The 20,632-nt window shown below is 49.7% G+C and overlaps 1 protein-coding gene across 11 annotated transcripts in view; it reads left to right on the top strand.

Annotated features, from left to right (window-relative positions):
- Positions 1–9,096: 9,096 nt before the first annotated feature.
- ATXN2 (ataxin 2) overlaps positions 9,097–20,632 on the top strand; it is a 51,616-nt gene continuing 40,080 nt past the window's right edge. For 7 of the 11 annotated variants that reach the window (XM_062614681.1, XM_062614675.1, XM_062614667.1 and 4 more), the window contains exons 1-5: positions 9,098–9,575; positions 16,532–16,568; positions 18,229–18,288; positions 19,014–19,085; positions 19,284–19,434. In XM_062614681.1, the coding sequence (XP_062470665.1) occupies positions 9,454–9,575; positions 16,532–16,568; positions 18,229–18,288; positions 19,014–19,085; positions 19,284–19,434 (442 nt within the window). In that variant the 5' untranslated portion in view covers positions 9,098–9,453. Of the gene's footprint in view, positions 9,576–16,531; positions 16,569–18,228; positions 18,289–19,013; positions 19,086–19,283; positions 19,435–20,632 lie in introns of all 11 variants that reach the window. The other 4 variants (XM_062614660.1, XM_062614650.1, XM_062614643.1 and 1 more) reach the window with 3 other exon arrangements.

The following is a 20,632-nucleotide window of genomic DNA, read 5'->3' as shown; positions in this document are numbered from 1 at the left end:
TTGCTGCATGGGCTACGTGGCAGTAATGGAGAGGAGATGCTCCAGCAGCAAGAAAAGGGGCACCTGCTCTCCCCCAAAGGGCCTGGATCCTTCACTTCACGTTCCTTCTGTGCGAAGGGTCCCTGATTTGGAGGCTGGCAGCGAGGGAGCAGGACAGCAGTGACTCGTGATCGCACACACGTGGGCAGGACGGTCACAAACACCACCCGAGGCAGCGGCCCAGGAGGCTGTGAAGCAGCAGCGCTGCGGTGGGAGCACCCACCTGCTCCAGAGGGACCACAGGGAAGGTTCTGGGATTCAAACCAGCCATGGACAAACCCAGATGGAGCAGAGCGACGGCCAGAAGTCACACGAAGCTTGGCAGAGGCCCCCGAGCTTTGAGGATGCTGGAATGATTCACTCCAGCAGCTGCTCCCTGCAAGGGGAGGGGAGAGGTGGTTACATGGGGTCGGGTGGACAAAGGGATCCCCTGCTTGGAAATGCAGCCCCAAACCCTCTGTTGATGGGCTCCAGGAGCCCTTTCTGGGCCAGCCCAGCAGAACCGTCCCCGTGCAGCCTGGTAGCACAGTTTGGGGTTAGACACCTGGTTGATGTTGCTCTGCTTCACACAGTTCTGGGACTCACTAATGTTTTGGTGGGCTAATTTGCCCTTTGGGGAGAACTTGGCCCTTAACAGCAACTAATCCCCTCTATGACACTGGTTCTGCTCTTTGAGGTGCTGGATGAGGTGGTGTCTCTCTGCTTTGTGCCCTAGAACAGTCTTGCACAGTGCCTGTAGCAGAGTGGATGGACACAGTCACCCCACAAGCAAACATCCATGGGTATCCATCCATCCATCCGAGCAGCTAGAGCACCACATGGCCACGCTGTGTTCCCTGTGCCATGGTCCCTCCAAGGACCACGCTGCTGTCCCACCACCCTTTCTCTGCTCCGTTTGCCTTTTGACCAGAGCCCAATTCCCTAAGGCCCAGTGGAAAATTCCTGCCTTGATCTGCACCAACTGACTTGTCTGTTCTCGTTTGAGCTCTGAGAAAATCCCATCAGGTTCTCCAAGGCTTCCCCCCCCCTTCTCCTTTTACATAAACGGGCACTTTGATCTAATAATGGCATTTTAAAGGCAGCCCCATCCAGCAGGACAGTCTGCGCTGTTTGGAGGGGAGCTCTGCAGCACGGGGGGGATGTTTGTGCATCCATTCCCAGCCTGGACTCTTGGATACGTGTCCTAAGGCTCTGAGCACCGGTTCACTTCATCCTCCCAGGGGCAGCAGCAGAGCAGCAGCGGGCTTGCTTGGAGCAGGAAGCAATTGGGGATGTTTGCTTTCATTCCAAGGCCCAGTTAAACCCCACACCTAAAGCTTCCTGCTCTGCACCACCCCTGAGCAAACACTATTTATAGCAGCAAGCAGCATTTATAGTTTTGCCCCTTCTTGACCTGGAAGCAATTGGTTCATCGAGAGAGACAACAAACCCCAAGACACTCGCATGGTTTCCTTCCACCTCCTCGCAGGGAACCAAACTCCTTCCACCCCAAGCTGGTTAAACCCATCAGACACCCCAGAGGGAGCTGCGCTTCCTTCCCCGCCAGGAAATCGGTCCCTATTGATGCTTCTTCAGGGCCAACAGCTCCTATAAAGCTGCTGCACCTGAGGGGTTGCTGCTTTGCTGGAGCTGGAGCACGCTCTGGGGTAGCTGTGGGCTTTTCCTGATGCTGGGAAGCAGGGGGAAGCTTTGCTGCTCACTGGTGGGGCTGTGCAATGAGCAGAGGTGTCCGAGCTCACCCCGACACTGGGAGTTTGGTCTCTTGGTGATGTGATGATGTGGTTGTAGAGGTTACCTGGGCTTGAGGGCAGGGGGAGGATGCGCTCTTGTATTGCTTGTGTTAAGTGTGCGCCTTGTTCCTCACCTGAGATCCCTGGGGCTGTGCTGGCCCCTGGTGCAGGGCCCTGCCTGCTCCTCCTTGCCTGAATGGCTCTTCAGTGGCTGCAGTGCTTGTGCTCCCCAGGGTGCTCAAGTCGAGCTGTGAAGCCTCTGTGGTTATGCTGGGGGGTGTGGGGGCTCCCCTTAATGCTGGTGGAGACGACCAAAAACACAAACCCCACTGGGCTGGCCCTGCCTGGGCATTCAGGCTGCCTTCATACATGTAAGGAAGGCTTTTCCTAAGGGTAGACAGCAACTTGTCTGGTTTTCTTGCTGTTATCAGTGTTCTGTGTGGTGGTACCAGCCAGGACAATGTCAGGGTAGGACGTACCTTGGTTTGCTGGATGCAAAGATGATGTTCTCAACACGTTACGTGCCTCTGCCTCCCTCCTGCCTCATGTCTCTCTATGTGATTTTGTGATATATATTAGTTGATGCGTGATGCTCTCAGGTGCAGAAGTGCATCCCACTGCCATATAAAGCCCACCTTGGTGGGCTCTTTCTCTCTGGGTGGTGGGAGGCTCCCATTACAGGTATGAATGAGGCTGCAAGCCGGCTTCATGGTGTCCGTGTCTGAGCTCTACAATACAACCACAGCAAATCTGTTTAGCACATAAAAGGTGCCTGGATCCCCTAGAACAATTCCTCTGTGCTGCTGGTAGGCTCAGTCCAAGCAGCATTAACGTAGGCTGGAGAAACTCCTCGTGCTGTTGGCCTGGATCCATGGTCTGTGCGGAGTCCCAGCTGGAAAACCTTCTGTGAGGGCTGGAGGAGCTGAGTGGGAGATGCAGCCCAGCGTGATGGGTGAGCTGCAGTTCTCCACAGGAGGTGGGGATGCTGTGCTGACGCAGCAGGAGCAGCCGGTCTCTTCCAAGCACAGCCATGCCAAGAGCTTCCCTCTGCAAGTGCAGGAGTTCATGAGGAGCAAAGAGGACTTTTCCCAAGCAATTCTCCTTGGCACCTTTCAAACGCGCTCTGGTTTCAATGGAGTGAAGGAGAAATCCCAACTGGATCCTGCTTGTTCAGTGAAGGAGCACCAAGAAGTGAGCACAGCCCTGGGGAGCTCCTGGCCTTCACCCCTTGCTGACATCCCCCTGCAGCTTCATTGCAAGGAGCCAAACACCTTCTCCTCCTTCCAAGAAATCAATGGGGAGGAATGGAGAGTGGTGCTCAGCCAAGGTCTATGGGCAGCCGGGTGGGAATGCAGGCAGCACGCTGAATCCCCGGCTCTTCCTCTGCAGCCATGGGAGTCAAACTGCAGAAGCACTTAAGAGGACTGGATATTTCTGATCATATTTGCAGCTGTGCTACTGGTATCCAGGAGGAGAAATCCAAATGTTTCATCTTGGGAAGTGATTCTGAGCCTGGAAGGGAGCGCTCCCTCGGGATCAGCATCTGGGAATGTGCTCAGACCTGCCTGCTTCGGGGCTATGAGTTGTCCTGTGGCTGAAGCGGTGGCACTTGGCTCCCTGAAAGACACAGGCTCCTATGGAGAACTCACCCTGAGCCAGCCTGGATGCAGCGCTCTGAGTTGCACTAATGCCTCCCATGCTCCCATCCAGGAGATCTACATCCCTTCCCTCTGATGCTCAGTCCTGTGGAGATGCTGGGGATGCACTGATATAGTAGGAAGCTCCCCTGCTTTTCCCGTGGGACACCTCTGAGGAGCCCTTAGCCCCACTGCAGGCAGGATGGGTTGAGAGGGAGTATGGAATCCATTAGGCTTTTGTTCCACAATAAAACCGTGGTCTTGTATCCAAGGAAGAAGACACCGCTCCTCTCACACGTGTGTTTGCTGGAAGCACTTGGCCCTGCTCCCAGCGGCTGCCGGGGTTCCCCTGTGGAGGGGTGGCAATCCTTCCTCCATAGATGGAGCCTCCGATGATGCTCCTGGCTGGGGCAGGCAGGTTCTTCCCAAAGCCAAACTCCCGGCCCCAGCTGTACCGTGGCAGCGGAGGGGCAGAGATCTGTGTCTCCCTTCCAATTTAACTGCTGATTTCAGCACCGAGCCTTAGTGAACAAGGGGAAGAGAGCCCGAGGTAACAAATCCAACCCTTTCCAAGCGTAGTCATGGGGTCATCATCCGCCAAAAGCATAAACCAAGATCATAACACTAAATGTGTCCTTTGAACACACCTGTGCCTATTCTGCCGTAGTTCCCTTCTAATCCCTAGGGATTAATACTGGAGTGCATTGAAACACCCAGGGTGAAGGGGCACGCTGGAAATTCCTTGTGGGCTGGTAATAATACCCGAAAGCTGCTCTGTGCAGCAGACCTGAGGCTGACTTGGTTTTTAATGGACATCTGTCTGTAGGGGGAAAAGATGCCATGGCAACTGGCTTCCTTGTTGGCACGCCTGCCTCAGCGAAGGGATGGGGAGAGGATGGGTATTGGTGGGTCTGTGTGGCTGCCTGGGAAGCGTGGAGGTACCGCTCCGTGAGGCAGAGGTTGTTTATGCGCTGTGAGCACCAGATCTTGAGGGATTTAAGAGCTAAATCTTGGCATAACGACTGCTTTGTGCAGTGCTGCTGCTGCTGCTGCTGCTGCTGCTGAGGGCCGGGCTCCCCCCTTCCTGCTCTGGAAATGTGTGATCTAAAAGCATAAAGTGCTTGGCTGGATTGCCTGGCAGCTTGCTGGGCAGAGGTGCTGTCTTCTGTTCCAGCTCCGTCCCCAAGCACTTGCTGTGGAGCTACAGCATCCTTGTACCGGCCTTGGAGCTTTGCTGTGTGAGGAAGGAAATGCCCTTGTTTAGTGGCTGAGGCCAGTGGGGATTGAGAGCAAGGTTCGTGGCTAGGTTGGTTATAGGTAAAACAAGCCCTGACGCTTTTGCTGCTCTCCTCTGAGCTCTGTGGATGTTGGCGTTTCCCTTCGCCTCCTCCTGGTTGCAGCGGAAGCAGTTGGCTCTGCAGGCACATCCATCATCCATGCCCAGTCTGAGCTGAGCTGGAGGGGGATGCTGGTGGGCTGAGAGGAACTGGGGTGGAATAGCTCTAAAAGCGCAAGTTGTGGATCACAAACTGGATCTGATGGGAGCTGGTGCCTGTTTGGAAGTGAGCTGTGAATTCAAGGGGCTGCCCACAATGAGGAGACAGCACACAGAGCACAGGGTGGGAAGGGAAGGGAAGGGAAGGGAAGGGAAGGGAAGGGAAGGGAAGGGAAGACAACAATTGTCCCATCTAGTCGGTTTGGAGCTTGGGCTTTGGTTTGGTTTGTTGTGGTGTATGTACCTGTTCCTGGTTTGCCCAGTAGTGTGTTCACCAGTTAGAACTGAAGGCAGCTTTCCTGATGAGCTAATATCATCCCTCCCTGGGAAGTGTTTCTTGTGTGTTAGAGTACCCCATTTGTCTTCCTAATGTCCCTCCAAGAGTTTGGAGATCCTGGTGCCCGTAGCACTGTTCACAGAGCTTTAGTCTATGGGAAGAGGGTTAAGGATAATGGGGCTGAACAACGAAAGCCTTAAGGGAAGGGAAAACACATGCTCAGGGCTTCTGTAACAGCTGATTTGGTTAAAATAGATGCTGCGTGCCTGAGTCAGTTGTCCCTCTGTGGGGACATGCGTGCTTTATCTTGTTGAACGCTGTTGAGGATCACGCTGGGTAGCTCCAGGAAGAGAGCACGCACCTAACAGCAGGTTAGATCAAGGAAACATTGCATCATGCAGCACTTCCTGGTAAGTAATGGTATTATCAGGCTCATCCATCTTCCCATGCAAATAGAGCCTGCACATAGAGTCACAGATCTGAATGCAAAGAGATGTCTTGGGGGAAAAGAGCAGCTCTAACCTGGAACATGGACAGAAAGAGCACACCAGGATGTGATTCTGTTGCTTTTCTTTCTTCACCATGGAGCAGGCCACTTGGAATCCTGAATAGCTCTGAGTGCTACAGCTAGAGCACTGCATTGGCTGTTCTTTGTCACCACCTAATTTGCAACCAAATTAGTAGATATAATGGTAGGGAACAGCAGGAAAAAAGTGAGGAATTGAGAAAGCCAAGCCATAAAATAGTAAATATGGAATACTGGGAACGATGGGCTATCAAAGCAGAGTGTATACAGGTAGAAGCAAAAGGAATTACGTGCTCTAACCGCAGTGTAATCCCATTACATTGGAAATGTGGGTAGTCCACTGCAGAAGTGTGCTCAGAACACAAAGGTGAGGAGCAGTGCCTGCTGGTGGGCACAGAGGAATCCGTCTGGAAGCCAACCTGCAGGTTCCCCGTTGGTCACCACTGCCGGAGCTGCTTTCATTTGGTCACTTCTCTATGTACTTTTAATGTGTTTTTGACGAAGATGCTGGACAAACAGAGCAGGGAGGGTGCGATGGGAGCCAAACAGAGCTTAACAAAACAAAGAATACATTGAAGGAGAAAACAAGTCAAACGGCAACTGCGCTTGAGTCATTACTGCAGACGTGAACACCAGTCTTATTCATCCGCTGCTTTCCAAGCGTGTAATATCACCCCAAAACGTAGTTTACTGCGTTCACATCCTGCCTTAGAAGCCACCTCTGCCCATGGCACTCATTCCTCTGTCTTTGCCAGCAGGACCCTGCAGCGTGGCTGTCGCTTCAAAATGCTGCAGGCTCTTTAATAGTTCTTAACCTTTAGCCGCATAAAGAGTGACTAATGGCTGTGCACCGTGAACATTCTGAGCTGAAAAAGCATTGAAGTAATGGCCTTTTAAGAAAAACAAACCATGAAGTGAGCTGGATACGTTGCCCTCGGTCTTTTATCAGTCTTCCTTGTGCTTTTTCGTGGTCACTTGGGTTTAAAATGCAAGCCCCACCAATGAAGCGCGCTTGTTGAGTAAGAAATCTCAGTTTCAAGGCATGTTTTGGCTCTTCAAGTTCCTTTCCTGCTGTACTTCTGATGTGGTAGCACTTGGAGGCCCTCTGCTTGAGGGCTAGCAGACCAACAAAGTAATATAGAAACCTTCTGAACAGCACGCTAAGGAGTTTGGTTATTTTTTATGCTAGTGCATTTTATATATATATATATATGTGTGTGTGTGCGTGTGTGTTTGTGTACTACCTCCGTGTTTGTTGTTTGTCTGTATAAAAAGGGTCTTTTTTTTGGCTTTTCTTAGGTATATATTGACTCTGTGTGTACATATATGTACATAAATGGTTTGTTTTGGCTTTTCTTAGGTATATATTGTCTCTGTGTGTATATATATGTACATAAAGGGTTTGTTTTGGCTTTTCTTAGGTATATATTGTCTCTGTGTGTGTATATATAGGTATATAAGGGGGTTGTTTTGGCTTTTCTTAGGTATATATTGCCTGTGTGTATATATATACACTTATATACATATAAAAGGTCTTTTTGGCTTCTCTTAGGTAATGTCACTTATCCCATCATCTGCAATGAAGCAGACTTCTGCTTTTACAGTAAATGATGCTAAAATCCATGCCGGTGCTAGCGTGAGTTGTCTTCAGCTCTGCAGGTGGTAGTGTCTCCTTCAGAATCCCTCGGACAGCAGAAGTCCTTGATACCCTCTTCTCTCTGCTCCGTAGCTGTGGAATAGCAAAGCGAGTTCACTGAAGTGATTGGGAAAAGGCAGTGTCCTTAACACCTCTGGCTCTGGATGTGTTAACCATTTGGGCTATAGCTGTCCTCTGGCTCTGGATATGTTAACCACAACTGGGGCCCGTGAGGTGAAGCAGAACAGTTTGAGTCGAAGTGTAGGGTGCAAACCCTGCTCATTTAAGCAAGCTGTTAAATACGTTATCTTTTCACCATTGTGCGTTGCCACCCACAGCAATCCCGACCGCACGGAAAGCTGTTGCTTTACAAGCAAGGTGTATAAATAATGCCGCTCCTTTTTATTCCGTTTGAATCCTGTGGGATTTCTAGAGCATTTCTATGAATAGATGAAACTCTGAGCATTTGGAGTAACCATGGCTATAAATCAATTTAGCTCTTGGTTTTCAAGTTACATCTGCTTTTACTAATCCTGTATGTACATAAATGTGGGGGTTTTTAATAGGAGAGACCAGGCTTTATTTTTGTGTATTGACTGAGCTGGTGAAACCCACTTCGTGAAGTGGGTACCGCGGACGCGGCAGGGCTGGATAGCTGCTGGAGCTTGGATGTCTGCAGGAAGCCTGGAGCAGCAGTGTGATGGGGAACGGCTGAGGGACCTGGTGGGGTCGGTCTGGAGAAGAGAAGGCTCAGGGGGGACCTGATAGCTCCCTACAAGTGCCTGACAGGAGGATGGAGCCAGGAAGGGCTGGGCTCTGCTCCCAAGGAACAAGGGATGGGACAAGAGGAACCGGCCTCAAGCTGCACCAGGGCAGGTTTAGATGGAGCTGAGGAACAATTCCTGCCCCAGAAGGTGCTCAGGCATTGGAACAGGCTGCCCGGGTCAGGGCTGCAGTCACCGTCCCTGTAAGCGTTCACACAGCGTGGAGACGGGGCCCTCAGTGCCATGGGTTAGTGCTGGGCAGTGCTGAGGTAAGGGTTGGACTTGATCTGACAGGGCTTTTCCAACCTGATTCTCTGGTGTCTGGGTCCAACACGGAGCGATGCGAGAGCAGGGCTCAAACATTCAGTGTTAATTTTATAATTCCTTTGGGTTGCAGCGATTTAGGAGGGGGGAAAACACCCCACAGGTACAGGCGGGCTGTCAGCAGGGGGATGCGCTAGCCCTCTGCCCCATCTTGCCTTCCCTCAGCCGGCCCCGAGCGCGATGGCTTCAAGCGCTCAGCGGCCGCAGTCGGGCTCTGTGGCTGCCGGCAGGAGCCGGCCTGCAGCTTGGCTACCGGCCGCGGGGGGGACCGGGGCGCTCCACGGCGCCTCTCGCACCCTCGGCCATTTTTCCCCTCAGCTCGGTGTCTCCATGTCGGGCTCGCCCTCACAGCCCGCCGCGCTCCGGCTCGGGCGGGAGGGGAGGCAGCGCCAGGCCCGGGGGCCGCAGCACCGCCGGGTGCGAGGGGACGTTCCCCGCTGCGGGGTGTGAGCCCGGGGGGGTGGCGGGGAACGACACCGGGCTCGGTGCTGCGGGGCGGCTCCCGGGAGGCCTCACGGCCCGGCCCGGCCCCTCGGCGGGGCTGCAGCGGGAGCTGCCGCCGTCCCGCGCCGCCGCCTCACGTGTCCCCCTCCGCTCCGCTGCCCTCCCCTCCCCGCCTCCCGCCTCCGCCCCTTCACCCGCCGCAGCACCGCCGCGGCGCCCTCCGACTTCCCGTAAAGAGTCCGCGGCTGCCGCCGCCCGCTCAGCCGCAGCCGCCTCGGCCCCCCCCCGGCCCGCACCGCGGAGGTACCCGAGAGGCGGCGGGGGAGACCGCTGCCACCCTCGGCCTCGCCGCGACCCTCACCCGCCGGCCCGCTCCGGCCTCCCCTCCCCAGCTTCCCCCCCTCCCCTTCCCCTCTTTCCGCGGATCCTTCCGCGCCGCGCTCCGCTCCCTCCGCCCCGCTCGCACTGTTTGGGAGCAACCGGCCGAGCCAGCGGCGCCCCGGCCCCGCCAGCGCAGCGAGGTCCCGCGGACCGGCCCTCGCCCAGCCCCGGCGCGCACCCCGGCTCTCGTCCCTCTCGTCATGTCCCTCAAGCAAGCGGCGGCGCCGCAGGCCGCCGGCAACAACCGCAAGCCCCCCGGCGGCGGCGGCGGCGGCCCCGGCCTCCCGTCAGCCGCGGGCGGCGGGAGGCAGAACATGGGCAGGTGGGTGCGCGGCGACAGCGGCGGCGGGACCGGGACCGGCCCCGGCCCTGGCCTTGGCCTTGGCCCCGCTGCGGAGCGCCCGGCGCGGGTGCTGCTCCCCCCTCCCCCGCCGCCCCCCTCACGCCCCCCCCCGCCGCTCCCGCACCGGCCTCCATGGGCGGCGGCGGTGGGGGGGGATTGGGGCGGGAGCGGGGCCTGCTGCACGGCGGGGGCCGCGGTCCGGCGCGGGGGGCTCCGCCCGGCGGGGCGGGAGCCGGCATGGCGGCGGGCGGGGCGCACGCAGGCCCGCCGAGCGGCCCGCCGGTTCCGCAGTGCCGCCGGGGCGAGGCCGCGAGGCCAGGCCGCGGCCGGTTGCCCTTCAGGCGGCCGGGAACGGGCTGGGAGGCCACGGCGGGACCTCCGTTTTCCGTGCCGGGCTTAGCGGGTGAAGCCCCCCGCGGCCTGGCGGGGGCCTGCGGCGGGGGGCGCCGCTTCCCCCGGGCCAACGTGACCCGCCTGCTGAGGAGGAGGAGGAGGCGGCGGCGGGGATGGAGGGGGGTGGTGGTGGTGGTGGTGGATGGAGCGGGGGGCGGCGGGGCGAGGCGCCGGAGCCGGCGGCCGCACGTGTGCGGGGGGCCGGCGGCGGGAAGGGGCCGGCCGCGATGGCGGCGGGCGGGGGGCGGCGGGGCCGGCCCCGGGAGTTGGGGGGGGGGAGGAGGTCGGATCGGTGCGGGGAGGGAGGGGGGGGGGAGGAAGCAGCGAGTCCCGGCCGCGCCGAGCCCCATCCCCGCACTGGGGCGCGTTTTTATTGATCCCGATAGATGTATAAATGTGATTGATTTAAATCGCGATAAAACTCTCGCGGGAAGGGAGGCCGCGGCAGCGCCCGTTGGCCTCGCCGGTGGATGGCGGCTCCAAGCACGGCTTCGCTTTATTCCCCACATGTGGGGGGGTGAGGGCTATGAGGGGGGGTTCTGTGTCCCTCCCCGTCCCCCGTCGTCCCCCCCACACCGCTTCGCCTCTCGCCCTGCCCGCACAGGCTGCGGAGGCCCCGCTGCCTCAGAGCGCCTTGGGAAGGGAGATCCCGCTCCTGCTCCGGGCTCTGCGGATTCACACGTTGAAGGGAGAAAAGGGAAGGGAAAGAATAAACTTCCCAGCGTTCTGAATAGTCCCCGTGCTGCGGGGGTCAGGGCAAACAATCAGAGCGGGACGGTAGCGGTTCTGAAGGTCACAGGCACTCCGAGCACTTCCATCTCAAGTTTTATTCATCTTGCTCTTTAACTTGGTTTTTATCCTTCTGCTCAGTTTTGTGCCCTGGCAATAAAACAGAATTTACGGTGCTCCCGTTGTTGGACATCATTGGAAATAGGGGTTTACGTTGGTGCCCGTCTGTGGAACTGGGAGCAGGAAAGCTTTGGTCGGGTTGCAAAGGACAAAATACATTTAAATAATACCAGTAACACCCCAGCAGCTCACTGCAGGGATTTACTAATCTTTACATATTGTTGTTTACACTGAACGTGATCTTTACTGTGCTTCCTTAAACAGTTATCCCTGCCAACACACAGTGGCACTGTAGAGGTTAACCTGAAGGGCAACAAAACCTACAGCTTTCTTTTTAGGTACAGTACAATAGTGAGCCCTTGGCCCTGCACAGGAGAGGATGTGGGCTTCAATTTTGGCGTTTTAAAGGTGAAAGCCACTGGGTTTCTCCTCCCAGTGTTGCCTTTCTAGTTTTGTTGTATAAATTCCACTCCAGAGCTCCTTGGGGAGTTCCAGTGGGGCTGCTCAGCAGCTGACATGTTCCCTCTGAGGTGTTCATGCTCCCCTCTGTTTGTTAATCAATTTTCCCACTTACTTCTGAATGAAGGGTCTATAAAATCCCAGCCCCCTGGGCTGCTGGAGCCCCATGGAGCCCCTTCAGAGATCTGCTCCTGTTGCTGTCCTAAAGGAAAGTCTGGTCTGTTGGGGAGTGCAGATCCCAAGGTGGTTCATGCTGCAAACGTGTCCATGGAAATGAAAAGCCAAGTGGTTTTTCTGCTTGAAACATCCAGTTGGTTTTCAGCTGGCCTGCCTTTTAGCTTCAAATTGAAGCATTGTATTATTGAATATAAACTTAAGCATCTCAATTTCATGCCTGCTTTGTAGCAGTTAATTTCCCTGCAGCACCAACATTTTAGTCTTGAGATGCAAAAAATGTTACGTTTCATGGCTAAGTTGCTTTTAAAGGCTCAGGTTTGGGTAGAAAACACAGTGATAGTGAACTGTCCTGGACCTGATGTTCTGCTATGTGTTTGGCACTGTAAGACTGAGGTGGGTGAAGCACCTGGGCCTTGTAGGGCTGATAGTGAGAGCAGGGTCAGCTTTGCTCACTGCATCTGCTTCCATGGTTTTGTAATGATGGGTACACATACTTCCTATTAGAAAAGATGAAATCTTGTGTCGACAACTAAGATACTGCAGTATTTGTTTTCATGATACCAATTTCTTTTACAGAAAGGGGTAAAATGACCAATGAAGGTCTCTTTAAAGGTGTTCAAGAAAAACAAGAAGGATTAATACCTCATTTTATAAAGAAGCCCTAAGTGAAATACTGCATGCAATAGCAAGTGCCTGTGCAATATGGCAGATGGGAAATGAGGCTGTTGGGAGATGCCAATGGCACATAGAGCTGCAATTGGAGAAGTAGACCTCATACACAGACCTGCTCTGCTGTGCTGCTCAGAACGTTATCTAGTACCTACGTTTTGGGGTTTAGTTCCATTTTGCCCTTCCAGAAGCACAGGAGGTGGAAGTGCATCTGCCCCAGCATTCTTCCAAGCACTGCATCCATTTTTGTTCTCAGTTTTTCCCCATTGTTACCTTGTCTTGAAGGCAAAGCGCCTCAGAGGCCAGGTTTGGATGGTTACGTGTGTAGTTCACGTTGTGGCAGAAGGTCTTTTTCCTTTTTTATTGGGTAATTCTCTTGCCTAACTGGACTTGGAAGTCTGTTAAAGGGTAGTCTCAGTTACTGTCCTTTTAGAAATGGCTCTGGCCATTAGAAAGTTAAAACTGAAATGATCCCATGTTGTGTAGCTGCTTTTGAGCCTCAACACTTCTTGCCTACTCTTAGGTTCCTTTTCCCTTGACATCCTTTTTCACTAGCCTAACTGAAGGCTTAAGGAAAGGGCAGAAAAGAAGTGTCCATTCTGCTCAGGTAGAAGTAATTGGGAATATGGCGTGCCGAGGCACTCTGCTCTCATGGAAAGGACTGTTCTGGAGGTTTGATCAACACGGTTCATTCAGGGTTTCTAGTTTTTTCTGACATCTCTGTGTGTGTGTGTTGGTTTTGATGCAGCAGTGCTAAACTGCTGAGCAAAATGAATGGGTAACCTGCAGGTCTTTCTTTATTGTCGTTAATGCACTTTAGTCTGATATTATAGATGTGCTTTGGAGTAGGTTTTAATTTAACAACTGGTTCATGGCAATGTATATGGAGAAGGATCTTCAATGACTAAGTCCACCAGCAGGCTACAGATGTGCACTGGGTCAGACCTGAGTCAGGTTACTTACATATTCAGACGCTACAGAAGTTGTCATCTTGTAAGAAGACAGGAGTTGACATTATTAATGTCAGTATTGGGGAGAAACTACAGAAAACAACGCTGCAGGACTTCTTAATTTGGCTGCTTTGATTCGTTTGACTAGTACAGACAAGTGCTGCTCTTAAACCCTTGTATTTCTGCCTTCTCCCTTAGAAGAAAGCTTTGCCAGCTCTCTGTATTTGTAAAGTCCTTTCAAGTGTCCTGTACGTTTGTTTCCAAAGCCATAGTAATGTCCACCAGTGCTCCAGAAACATCTCTTCACTGCTGTTAAATTCAAGCCTTTGTAGCTGCACCTCTGCTCAAGACATCGCAGTGTGGTTGTGCTTGTTTCATAGTCTCAAAGTGAAGCTGCTGCTGGAGAGAAATCCCGAGACTTCCTTTCCCATCCTGGGAAGATTTGTGAACCTTGCATTAGTTTTCACTTAACTGGGAAAATAGAGATGTGTGACCTTGTTTTGCTTATACAAATGCTCCGCTTGGCATGTAAACATGAGGGATGCTGAGGAGCAGGATAGTAAATGCTCATAAAAATAGAAAAAGGATTGCAAGTTGCTCCTGGGGAAGAATGTTGATGGTGCAGGATTTGGGATTAAGTCCTGACAGAGACTTTCACTCTAAAGGTGTAGCTGCTGGCCTGCACTGAGTTGGCTGCTAAGTTTACTTGCTTGGTTGTTGCTTTGTTTGGTGCAGCATCTTCCTTACTTGGGGCTTTGCTGCCCCAAAGCAGAGGATTAACACGTTGAATTTGCCAGGCTGCTCTGCCTCCTCCCACCTCCTTTAACCACATTTCTGCAATACAAAACATTGGGGTTTTGTTTTTATTTACCATACTTGGTGTATTCCAAGATGTGGTTTTAGGTGGCAGCACCAAATTGCCGCTGACCCTTCCGGTTTCTCCCACCGTTTCTTAGTGTTACCTCTCTTTTAAATGGTGGTCAACTTCTGGCAAGGACCATCTCCTTCCCACCTTGTAAAGGTCCCACTTTTTCCCCATATGATACATCAGAGGTGTGTCGAGGGGTGCTTCGAACTTGAGTCTTCACCTGTAGGAATACGAGCCTCAAGTCGATGGTCCTGATTTTAGCAGAAGAAACACGGTTTTGATTGAACATAGCACTGGCAGGATTGGCGAATGTCTTTTCCTTTTCATCTTAGTGAATGCCTTTCCTTTTGTTCTTAATGGTTTGTTCTTAACACTTGTAGCTGGAAAACAAGAGGTCAAGTCTGTAAAGAGACCAGAACAGCGTGTAGTATTTCTTCAAGTGGCTTAACTCTTGGTCTGATGTAGAGGTTAAGACCTTTTGCCAACGTGGATGAGCACAATCTGATTGTTTCTTAAAGAAATGTGGGTAGGAACGGTGATTTTGGAGATGGGGTAGGAGATGGAAAATCCGGAACACTTACGTTGATGCTTAAAGGGAATACTCCAAACCTTCTGACCAGTCTAGCAACCCAGTTATTTAAGTTCTAAGAATACCGGTCACTAAAAATGGGAGGGCTTTTTATGTCAAAGACACCGAACTCTTTCACTTTTGGCCATTTCTATAGCTGATGTAGGAGCATCTTCCAAAATCTGTGAGAGCAACAGAGGGAGCTGGTGAAATGGCTTGACTTAAAGCCCGTTCTTTCAAAGACCGTGTTGTTGGCACTTTTGCTTGTAAGAAAAGGAGAAATCAGACCTGGGCTGCCCCTCTCTCTTATTTGGGCGTTTCACATCTGGTGAAATGACTCTCAGAAAGAAGATCATTTGTCTGAAAATGATGTTCCAGGCTGGTGCAGGGCTCACTGCAGCACCGTGCCATAGGCAGCCATTTGAGATATGGCAGCTGTAATAAATGGTGGGGCTTGCCTGTCTCCAGAGCAAGCCTGAAGTTGGGAAGTTAAGGCTGATAGGTAGTTAAATAAAGGCTATTTGCTTTAGGGTTTTTTCCCTTTTGTGAGATGAGTGCTCTGCAAGTATCCTGAAATGTCAGCTAGGCACCCGAAATCTGCAGTTAGTGCCAATCAGCAAATGTCACCGGGTGCCTGGTGCTCTGTGAGACTATAGTGCTGTTTCAGAAGCTCCTTTTCTTAAGCAAGTCAGGTGAAGGTTTAGTGGGGTTTCATTTTTACCTCCTTACAGCCTTTCATGGTTCTCCGATGGACTTATTTGTGCACGATTTAGTGGGATGTCTGTGTTCAATGGGAGAAGTTCATTTGATTTTTTGACTGAGCCCTGAGCCCTGTTGAGAAGGGCACGTTGTTTTGAGAGCAAGGTTGTATTCTGAATTGTGTTCACAAAAGCCATTGAATGCAGTTGACATTCAGTTGGATTTAGGTTTCAGCGTTGTTTGGGTGTTATGAAATGTGACCATGACTCTTTGGTGACTTGCTTTAATTAAATGGTTCTTAATCTGTAAGATGGGTCTGTTTTTTGTCGAAGACTTCATTTTGCCTCACATTATGGTGTGCGTTTCTGAAGTCATTGCAATAACAAATCTAAATCACTATGAGAAATACTACGAGGTTGAAGAGTTGTAGCTCTTGGGGACTTGCTTGGCTGCAAGGGTGCTGTTGGGACTCAGATGTCTGAGGTGGAGGGGACAATTGCATCTGTTTGCAAGGAATTAAGGGCAAATAGGTTAACTTAAAAGCCTTTTGAAGTGTCCCAAGTGCTGCACATTGATTTTTATTAAAAGCTGTTAGTGTTTTTGAGGGGATGGATAGACTCCATTAGCTTCCCTTACTGGGGTTGTAGTAGCTGCAAGCCAGCTCTGGAGGTAGGGCCTTACAGTCAGGGCTTCTCTGCAGCGTGCATCCGGGCTCTGCTGTTTGGGTGGCCCTTAATCAGATGGATCTTGACAATGTACTGAGCCTCTGGTCTTAAAGAGAGGACCCTGGGCTGTGTAGGGGTTGGGCCTGGAAGTGGATCTTGGTGCCAGTAAGTTTTGGAATTGGCTTTAGTTATAGGATTCAGCCAGCCAGGTTGGATGGGGCTTGGAGCAACCAGCTCTAGGGGAAGGTGTCCTTGCCTGTGGTAGGGGGTTGGAACTGGATGAGCTTTAAGGCCCTTTCCAACCCAAACCATTCTATAATTCTATGATTCTGATTAAGAGATGATATTTTTAGGTTTTTGTAATGACCCAGGGTTAGTATTTTCTTCATTTGTGCTTTAATTCATTGTAGGTAACCCTCTTGCCTACTAACCAGTGTTACTTGCTTGTAGGTCAGTAATTTGGAGGATAGATGCAGCGGGCCCTGTAGTTGTCAGGTTCTGCTGGAGGGGAGCTCTGTTTTTCTCTGATCCCTTTCTCCACATTAAATTAAGATGAGGTTTTGCATTCTTAATTGTTAAGAAATTTACTGGTTTCAGCAGTTCTTTTAACCATATCCCATGTATGTATTTAATTTCAGAGGTCGCAGCAGTGGCAAAGGACCGCCTCAGCCTACTGTAAGTATATATTTTCCTCATTCTACCACTTCTAGGTATCATAAGGAATATATATATATATATAGACACACATAAGGAAACAATTAACGTACAGTGAACCCAAGTATCAGTGTAAGAATAGCAGATACGGGGTTATCCTCTCCATTTTTCCTTTGGATACCATAATGAATATTTTGGACTGCTTTATGATTTTCTAAGGATGTAGCATCTTGCATTCTTTTAAAACTCCTGGGAGGGTGAAGGGGGGAAGGCTCACTTCCACTTTTCATTGCACCAGTATAAATTGTCTGCATTTTCTTGCAGTTATAGCAATATATAGCGATATATTAGCAATGTATTGCAATGTAACATTGAACTGAAGGCACTGCTTTTGAATTAGTTCCTATCTGAAGATTGTAACATTGTCTTTTTCCTTAAATAGGTGACAGTAAGACAACATTCAGTCAAATAAAAATAACAATTTTGTTTAGCTTTACTATAAAATAGGTAACCAGTAACCTAATGTGTAGCTGTAGTTACTGTCAAGGCTGTATGTTGTTGAAGTATAGGTGTGCCTTGACTTGTAGAACATAGTTTTATCGAAGCTGAAGATGTGAATCTTTGAACTGCACTAATCAAATGTTTGCTAATGTTACTGGCCTGGTTTTCAAGGATGACTAATTTCGGGGAATGGGGCAGAAGTAGGAAGGTTTGAAAGGACTGGAGTTTACTTACATAAATGTTTATTGGATATATCACGACGCCTCAGTAAAAAGAAAGAAGCTTTGAGGAAGGGTGGTGAAAAAAGTCATATGCAAACACTAATCATCACCTCCGTACCGAGTGCTGAGCATAGGAGTGTCCTTAAACATGTCTTTTCAGACCAGGAAGGTGCAGGAGGAGTAAGTGGATTAAGCAGCTGACAGTTTAAAAGATATGTTGCTGGTTAAAAAGCTCAAAATGTGGTGGAGTCCTTGCATGTTTCAGCATCTCTTGTTTTACAAGCAGGAATTTGACAAGGACAGATACCAGATGTTGCCACAGAACGCAGACATCCTGACCACTTCATGTATGCCTGTGTGAGTGTATCATCTGGCAACCTGGGTGATAGTTGGTCAGCTCTCCTGGTGTAGGACCACACATCCTGGTTCTGCAGTGAATTACTTGTGACTAATTTCATGATGGGTTTGCAGCTCTTTGGTATTGCACAGTTTGATGACTTCAGCTCCTGTTAGTGCATGTGACCAGGTCAGTTAGATGGAAGGATGTACTTCAGCAGGCCCTGAAAGCACCTCTTTTTACTTCTACAGCAGTTGAAGTACCTTATCCTATTGATGGCTCTTAAACCAGTGAGGGCTGTTAGCAGGGTTTTCACTTAGGAGCCTGTGCATATGAGCTACTCAACCAGCAGGAGAATTCCCTTATTGGGTGACATTAGGGAAACTCTGTGCTATTTATCTTGTTTGGAAGAATGTTAACTCTTTAATTGATCAGAGAAAGGGGTAAGAGTCATCTCAAAATCTCCTTTGACCTAAGTTCTATGTATATTGACTTGAGTAAGATTTGGGACCAGTATTGCTAGGGATTAGCACACACTGATGAAAAGCTGCCGTATTTTGCTTTTTGAGTTGTTACAAGTGTTTCTCCTGTATTCATGACTATATCTTTTTCTGTTTTTCAGATTTCTTTTGATGGCATCTATGCAAACATGAGAATGGTTCACATACTGACATCAGTTGTTGTAAGTCTTCCTATTTAGAAGGGGGGGAAACAGTTGCCATAGAGACATAGAATTGTTAACTAGTCCACTAATTGTGATATAATGGAGTGAATATTAAAATCTAACAGTGGGTATCTTTTGCCAGGTTGATCTTTAAAGAAGCACAGTAATAGCCGTTCTGTATTTGTGGCTTGGAAAGGTTCAAATACAATTTGCAGAGTTCCAGCAGGTTTCTTAGGTGCACTGGTCATATTTTGAGGTTTTGTGCCTTAATAGAGGTTATGGCTAAATAAAGTGAGTCTCTGTGCAAGGAATGGAAACCCCAGATTTGAAGGGAAGTCCCAGCATGCCAAAATTAACTAAGGCAGACTGTCCTGCATCTGCTTGAGCCAGGAGAAGCTTTCATCCTGGCATGTACACACACAGAGGCACAGATTTTGCTTTCGTACAGACCCCCCTGTTTGTGTGCATTAACTAGTCAGGAGTCTGATGAGCGCCAAATGTGCTTCTGTGAGTATCTTTAGATCCTGTCAGAACAAATGGTGCTGCACACCCAGCTGTTTGCATCTGCAGAACACAGTGGCATGTTTAGAAATGGGCAAGTGTTGAATAGATGGTTTGACTAAAAACTGAGCTGTAGTTTTACACATTGTACTAAACATAGAAAATACATCTTTGAGAGGAACACTCAAATGCCGTTTGTCAAGCTGGTGGAAAGCTCTGTTTCTGTTTTTCTTGCATTCTAGGGATCCAAATGTGAAGTACAGGTGAAAAATGGTGGTATATATGAAGGAGTTTTTAAAACCTACAGTCCTAAGGTAAGTTCATCTCGACTCGTCCCTATTTTAAAAGAGCCTAATGTTTGATTAAAATATTAATATTTATTATTATTTTGCCTATTCATGTCTGGGTTTACAGAAAAACTGTTGTTAAGTGTTTGTTTTTTGCCAGTACATGAGGTTACAGAGGAGCTTACTGTGCATTAAGTTAGTGTGTTCTTTTTCTGTCTCTAACAGTGTGATTTAGTGCTCGATGCTGCTCATCGGAAAACAGCAGAGTCCAGTTTGGGGCCAAAACGTGAAGACATACTCGAGAGTATCTTGTTCAAGTCTTCAGATTTTGTGATGGTGCATTTTAAGGATATGGATACCAATTATGCAAGAAGAGGTATACTTGGGTTTAAAGTTGTCTGTATCTTAAAATGATCAGTCAGGGTTTCTTAAAGTAGATGCTTTAGAATCCAAAAACTGAAGTTCACATTTAGACTGAGTGTGAAACATGCAAATATCCCATTAAAGTTGATGGATGCTCAGCACCTCCTGGGATTGGAACTTAGTAAGAATATTTCAAGTGGGTTGCAGAACCTTTGGGAGGGCATTTTGCGAGGCTGGTTTTGGTGTCTGGAAAGCAAATCCCTACTGGTGTTAGAAAACATTTTACAGATTTGGTGGGAGGTTGGGGTTTTTTTGCTAAATGTCTTTCTAAATTAATCTGTTTTATGTTCTATGAGACTCCATGAATACACATATTCTTTATAAAAATACTGCTGTTCAGACTTGATGTATATAAAGTCTATATTTAGTTAAGTAACTTTTTGTCTCTAAACATGCATTCATATGAATAATCTAAAAATAGTACTGCAAATGGAGCTAAATATTCTTAGAAAATCCACTCTTTGTGGTTTTAATTCCTGCTTTACAACGTGCAGATCTGTAGGTAAAGCTCTACAAACTACAGAAGAGCCCAGTGAGGAAGCAGGCAAGCAGTCTTGAGATCTTGAAGATGTGTCTTGAAACTGTCAGAGTGAAGCAGTTTTACAGGCAGTCTTCACACTTATCCTTCTAATGCTTGACCTCAGCACCCTAATGACTTTGCAGGAACCTAAAAGGTTTATAAGCCTAGTTCTTTGCAGATTTTGGGAGAGGGGGGAGCAGCAAATCTCAAGGGGTTTTATGCTTATATTCCCAATTTGCTGGGCTAAAGACATAGCAAATGCATAGCTTGCTGTGCCATGGGGTGAAATTGCCTGTGTGTGTGCATTTTTGGGCTGATCAGCAACTGTCCCTGGGAGCTGAGTGGTTATTGTAACACACGTGCTTTATTCCCCTGTAGCAGTGACGTAGAGATGCGTAGGGACTGATGGGCATTTAATGAGCTCTTTCTCTTTTCACCTTGTGTTTGTACGTGCATGTGTTTTTGCCTGATTTAAAGCTGCAGAATGAGAGGCTTGTTGTTTCAAGGAATTTGCTTTTCCCAGAAGAAGATGCATAATGTCAGAGCAAATGTAGCATTGAAATGCAGATAAGTCCCAGGTTCTGGATGGGACTTTGAATTTAAATGACACGAGGGCTGTTTTATAACGGGT

Source organism: Pezoporus occidentalis, unplaced genomic scaffold, assembly GCF_034315485.1.
Source record: "Pezoporus occidentalis ecotype Australia unplaced genomic scaffold, CSIRO_AGI_Poc_V1 ctg102, whole genome shotgun sequence".
In the NCBI taxonomy this organism is placed as follows: Eukaryota; Metazoa; Chordata; class Aves; order Psittaciformes; family Psittacidae; genus Pezoporus; species Pezoporus occidentalis.
This window is presented reverse-complemented; position numbering and strand designations above follow the sequence as displayed.